At 36.9% G+C, this 6,271-nt stretch overlaps 1 protein-coding gene across 3 annotated transcripts in view; it reads right to left on the bottom strand.

Moving 5' to 3' along the window:
* Positions 1-528: 528 nt before the first annotated feature.
* Positions 529-6,271, bottom strand: part of LOC109913699 (guanine nucleotide-binding protein G(I)/G(S)/G(O) subunit gamma-7) — a 345,302-nt gene continuing 339,559 nt past the window's right edge. For all 3 annotated transcript variants that reach the window (XM_048595252.1, XM_048595253.1, XM_048595254.1), the window contains one exon: positions 529-2,652. In XM_048595252.1, coding sequence (XP_048451209.1) covers positions 2,527-2,652 — 126 coding nt within the window. In that variant the 3' untranslated portion in view covers positions 529-2,526. The remainder of the gene's footprint in view (positions 2,653-6,271) is intronic.

The raw sequence follows: 6,271 nt of genomic DNA, 5'->3' as shown, positions 1-6,271 counted from the left end.
TTAAACAATTTTCAAAGAACATGTCCTGAATGCTGTCAGATTAAAGTGTTTATTAATATTGTACGCTGTTTAAAAAAAAATTAAGGGGAGTCAGAGATATGCCATTTAAAAAAAATCTTTCTCCTGTGCTTTTTGTGCCCTGATGTCCTTAATCATTCATCATACAAATGGGAGGCATGGTGATAAGCTCCCACATGTCCTTCATTACTGTTCTAGAGCTGCCAGCTGATGTCTCTACCTCCAGATTCCTTGCCTTTTCCCCACTCTTCCACTGGCAAGAATCTTGCATCCAGTTGGACTCTTGGTGCTGGACCATTTCAGGAATTGTAACTGCATCAGAATTCATGAGACACCAGCATCCATTCTACAATACCATGCCGTTGTATATTGTAGCACCAATGTATCATGCAATGTGTATTATTCTCAGTCTTCCAGTTAATTGTTTACATATGATGTTAACTTGAGAGCCTGTATTATGCAATTTTTGATTGAAAGTGTACTGGCATGAATCTACAATCACACAACTGGGAACATACACTCTCAATAGGATTTTTTTAATCAGTGTCAGTAAAATCAAAAAATTTTGGAATACATCTCAATCAACAGCTTATGAAATTATGAAATGTTGACAGATTCACAAATGTTAATTTCTCCTGCAGTTAAGTGTCCTTATGGTGCGCTTTCAATGTACAGGTATTCAATTGGCATGATAAAGAAAATACTGCAATTTGTACTGCTAACAAAAGATTTTTTTTCTGTTCTGCAAATAAAAAGGCACTGTAAAAGAAAGGGAGTTAAAAGTGGAGGGAAGCACATGTGGAAGGGTTGACATGGTACCACAAGACTGTATACTGCAAAAATCTATATGTCACCACAAACCACATGTCTCTACTTCGGTTACCTAAATAACAGCTTTTCAGAATTTTATATTGCACAACTACATTTTCAAATGCTTTAAGAATTTTGGTTTGAGAAATGATCCTCTTCATTTTGTATTCAGACATCTGTAAATAGCAATTCATAATAAGTAACTTGTAATGAAATTTATGATGGTATTCTTGGTGAGATGATGTGGTTCAAGAAAAGGTTTTAACTAAATTCATGGCAAGCTTAACTAACGCTGAACAGCTGAGAATAAAAGGCAACAACGCGAGGCAGCTGGAAGTACAATGCACATGCAACCTGTTTAAAGACATTAAACAAAAGTCTTGGCAAATGTTTTACACTTGTCTTTCAATACAATAACAAAATTTTAAAAATAATTGTGGTTTCTAAAGTTTTCTAACACTTCTCTATGTCATAAATTACTTGGCAATTTGATGGATTTTGGCACGCGACAACAGTTTGTAATCCTCAAGGGGTTTGTTGTTATGAACAAGGACAAGTGAAGAGCAATGGCTCACTTGATATTTGGGCAAATATTTCTTTCTTAATCTTTGCTTTAGTTTTAAATTGACATTCCAGAAATTTTATCAATCTGCAGCTGTCGTACCACAGAGGAGATTCTTTTCTCATTATTGTAAGTGCATAATGAGAACAATACCACAAATACTAGATCAGAATTTAAGCTTCAAATAAAAATTCAATAAGCATGATTTCTCGAAGTTTTAAAATTAGCAGCATGACTTAGTGAAACATTTTATGTTTAATTATAATACAGATTAGTTTAGGTTCATCAAAGACGATGTGCATATACTCTCATGGCAATAAAGTCAGTTTAATGCTCAGAGATAGGAGAAACAAGTTGCCTACATCCACATGCATGCCATGTGAGTTGCATGGGGCCCACTGGTGTTGCTTCTGAGGGTATGAAATATTTGCATCTGCTAAACTCACAAATTTCAATTTTACCTAATACATTTTAGCACAAATAATTGTAAATTATTCTACAGTTTGGGCTTTTTTATGGTTAAGTTGTAACTAGCAGGTCTTATTAAGAAAACAGACGAAGAAAAATGAATAAAATATTGATTATTTACATTGGTTACCTTGGCAAGTACTTTGGTAGTGTAAATATGAAATTTAAAAGATGGAATAAGTAAAACTACACTACTAATGACAATAAAGATGAACAATGTGACATTTAAAAATGCAATGAAAGCAGCCAATTGCTCCCTTTGCTTAATGTTATTGCCCAAACTATATCATCATCTTCCAAATGTACACTCTTTATACATAAACCTTTAATTTTTTAAAAAGAATTTTTAGGCAAAAATATCCTTGCCGAGTTTTTTCTAAACCTAAGATCTCAATATTACAATCAGAAAATCTATCATAGAAGTCCAAAATGGCAATCATTTTCCATTTCTATTCCCCATAATATCTTCTTTCCTTCACTTCCAGAAACATGTTTAGCTGACAAACAAACAGAATCCAACTTTTTTTTCCCCTATTTTTATAGCACATTTCCACAGCAGTCCTGCATTTCAGAAGCTGCGTTTGCTCCTCAAGGTCTGATTACCAATAGAAATTCTTGGCAGGTCCTCTGATGCTGTGGTCAGTTTGAGAAAAGATGGCTGGTAGCAGCTATAGAATGGTGCAAGGTTTTTTATCCTTGAAGGGGTTTTCAGAGGCTGGGACTCCAACAAGCAATGGGTCATTCCTTGCATGCTGTTCACAGTAGTTCATCAAATCTACAGCTGCCTTTGATACCTGTCAAGGTTGAAGAGTCATCAGTGACATTGACTATCCATGGCAATGATGTAACAGAGGACAGAAAAACATGGATTTTTTTTGCACATTCTGCAGCTTTAACCTTGAACTTACAGCAGTAAAAGCATAAACATGGTATGTTTTGAAACAACAAAATTATTACGTTCTTCAAAAAATACTCTCTCTCTAAATTATATGTCTAGTTCACTCCTTCATTAGTCCCCTTAGGTTGAAAGTGAGAACAAAATCCTCAAACAGACTTGAATTATTGATGTGCATTAGTTGGCTACTTTACTGAAAAGTGTTTATATTTCAATGCTGCAACAGCAATACACATTTGATAAGTAAGATAAGATCAACCTATACGTTTTTATCTAACCCTTCTGATACTGATTAAGCCTCACAATGACTTTGTAGAGTATCATAGAATGAACATTTTAGAAAATATATAGAAAACAAGAATGTGCAATTTGTCTCTTTGGCCTAGGAAGGATGCTGAGCAATGTTAATCAAATTCTTATGTTGGTCCATCTAAATGTCTGTTAAAATAACAGAAAAAGAAATTTGTAGAAGTATGTGAACATCTGTATGATAACATCATTCAATTATTTTGCATGATTAAACATAAGAGCTTAGTCCAAATCTCACAGCTGCCTTCGAGGTAGGTGGAGTTGCATTATAAATTTATTTTCCCAAGAAATAATCCTACTAGCCTGAAAAGCAACTCTTTGTTACTACTGAGATAACAAGGTGTACAGCTGGATGAGCACAGGAGGCCAAGCAGCATCAGAGGAACAGGAAAGCTGACATTTCGGGTCTGGACCCTTCTTCTTTGTTACTGCTCACTGCTTTCTGCCTTTCGCCACTTTTGCACTTACACTGACACTGTTTTCTTTAATCCCATTGGCTTTCATGTTACTAAAAATCAGTGTTATATGTTCAGAGGGAGACAGGTTAGAATGTGTGAGGGAAGCAAAGAAATTAAGGCAGACACTGAGGGTGCTGCAGAAATTTCCATTTTCTGCTGTATTTTGCTTTAATTCAAAAAAAATTAAGGCGCCTGATGTCACGTCAACATTTCATGATAAAGAGATCAAGTGGAGTTCAGATCGCAGAAGCAGGGGTCAAATGCAAGGAGTGTATTGGAAACAGGTGAAACTATCAGCAAATGCTGGCCTGGTGAGCAATGCCCACATGCCTTAAATGAGTTAAAAAAATTAACACATACTGTGGTCAAAGGAGAACCAGTGGATGTACCATGCTCAGATTTCCAGAAGGCATGTATTAAAGGTTATCATAGAAAATATAATCTCATGGATAGGTAGCATATTGGAAGACTGGGTAGAAAATTGACTGGCTAACAAGACGATAGTAGGTAGAAGTGTTTTCTTTCTGTTGGCAAGATGCAATGAGTGATGTGCTACAGGGATCAGTCCTGGGATCTCAACTGTTTGCAACTTATATAAACGACTTGGATGATGGGATGCAAGGCATAGTTACCAAATTTACTGACGTCACAAATAGGTAGGAAAGTATCTTGTGAAAAGGATGTAAAGAGGTTACAAAAAGATAAAAGATCTGGCAAATGGAGTATAATGTGACACAATGTGAATCTGTTCCTTTTGTTGGAAGAACTAAAAAGATGCATTTTATCTAATTGGTGAGGATTGCAGGGCTCTGTGATGCAGAGAGACCTGGGTGTACTAGTGCATGAATTGCAAAAGACTAATCTACAAGTACAGCAAGTAATTTGGAAAGCTGATCGAATGTAATTATTTATCGTGAGGGTAATTGAATACAGAAGTAGAGAGGTTATGCTTCAGCTATATAGGGCATTGGTGAGAGCATATCTGGATTACTATGTACAGTATTAGTCACCTTATTTAAGGAAAGATGTAAGTGTACTGGAAGCAGTTCAGAGAAGGTTTACTAAGCTAATAGCTGGAATGGGTGGATTGTCTTAAGAGGAAAGAGTGGACATGCTAGGCTTGTATCTGCTGGAGCTTAGAAGAGTAAGAGGTTACTTGATTGAAACATATATAATGCTGAGGGGTCTTAACAGAGTAAATGTGGAGAGGATATTACCTTTTATGGGAGAATCTAGATTAGGGATCAGTGTATAAGAATAAAGTGTTGTCTATTTAAAACAGATAAGCCAATTCTTTTCTCACAGGGTGGTCAATGGCTAAGGTCACAACTAGAACCAGAATCCCCACAGAGCAGGAAGGTCATTTAGTGCATCGAGTCTGCACTAACCCACCGAAGAGCATGCCATCCACACCCCATCACTCCAACCCTATTCCCATAACCCCACATTCACTATGGCCTATCAACCTAACCTGTGCATCTTTGGATTGTGGGAGTAAATAGGAGCAGCCAGTGGAAACCGCCCATGCAGATACAGGAAAAATGTGCAAATTTCACACAGTCACCTAAGCCTAGAATTGAACCCGATGATGTGAGGCAGCAGTGCTAACAACTGAGCCACCTTGCCACCCCAAGTGTGATGAATAGTTTCTACTTGTTCCAGCAACACTCAAAAAGCTTGACACCATCCAAGACAACATAGTCCTATTGAATAACACTCCATCTAACAAGTTCACCATTCACTCCCTGCACCAACAATTCACAGTGGCAACATTGTGCACTATCTACAGGATGCACTTGAGCAACTCACCAAGAGAGCAAATTTCTAAATCCATGATCTATATTACCCAGAAGCCTGGGCAGCAGATGCATGGGAAACCTACCAACTTGAAGTTCCCCTCCAAGCTACAAACTGTCCTAACTTGGAAATACCACCATTCCTTCACTGTTGTCAGTTCAAAATCGTAGAGCGCCTTGCCAGCCAACAGTACTGTAGGTGTACCTACACTTACATGGGGTGCAGTAGTTTAAGAAAGCAGCTCACCTCACGTTCTAAGAGGTAATTACGGATGGGAAGCAAATGCTGTCCTTGCTACCAACTCTCACTTCCCAAGAACACAATTTTAAAATTAAAAGTCATCAGCATTTTGAAAATAAAAATAATCATGTTGATATATTCTAGTATAGTGGCAAGCACTGGGGGAGTGCTGCAATGCCACTGTTGCTGCCTTTTTAATGACATGCTAAATCAAGACCTCATCTGCCTGCTTGGGTGGATGTACAGTAACCCACAGCATTTTTTTGAAGATCCTTGTCCTGGTCAATATTTACTTCTCAACCAACATCACAAAAACAAATTCTAATATGGTCTTTATCACAACACTGTTGGTGGGGGTTTACTCCATGCTGACTGACTGATGTGTTTAGTATATTACAACAGTGACTACTTCAAATGTACTTATCTGGATATAAAGTACTTTGAGATGTTTAGTGATTGTGAAATTATTGTGAAAAGTAAATGATTTTCTTTTCTCTAGCATATGCAATGCAATCTGCAAGGAAACAGACATGTTGTTTTGGAAAAATGTAGATTACTGTAGGAAAGAAAGTATAGCTGTATCTGTTCAGGATAATTAGCAATGAGGAAATTTGGTAAAGATTAGAAAATTGGACTGTTCTGGGGTTGAAAAATATTTGAAGATGTTATTAATCAAATCTAGTCAGCAGATTGGTTGATTATTCATGTGAAGGT

This window comes from Rhincodon typus, chromosome 3 (assembly GCF_021869965.1).
Source record: "Rhincodon typus isolate 14 chromosome 3, sRhiTyp1.1, whole genome shotgun sequence".
Lineage (NCBI taxonomy): Eukaryota > Metazoa > Chordata > Chondrichthyes > Orectolobiformes > Rhincodontidae > Rhincodon > Rhincodon typus.
This window is presented reverse-complemented; position numbering and strand designations above follow the sequence as displayed.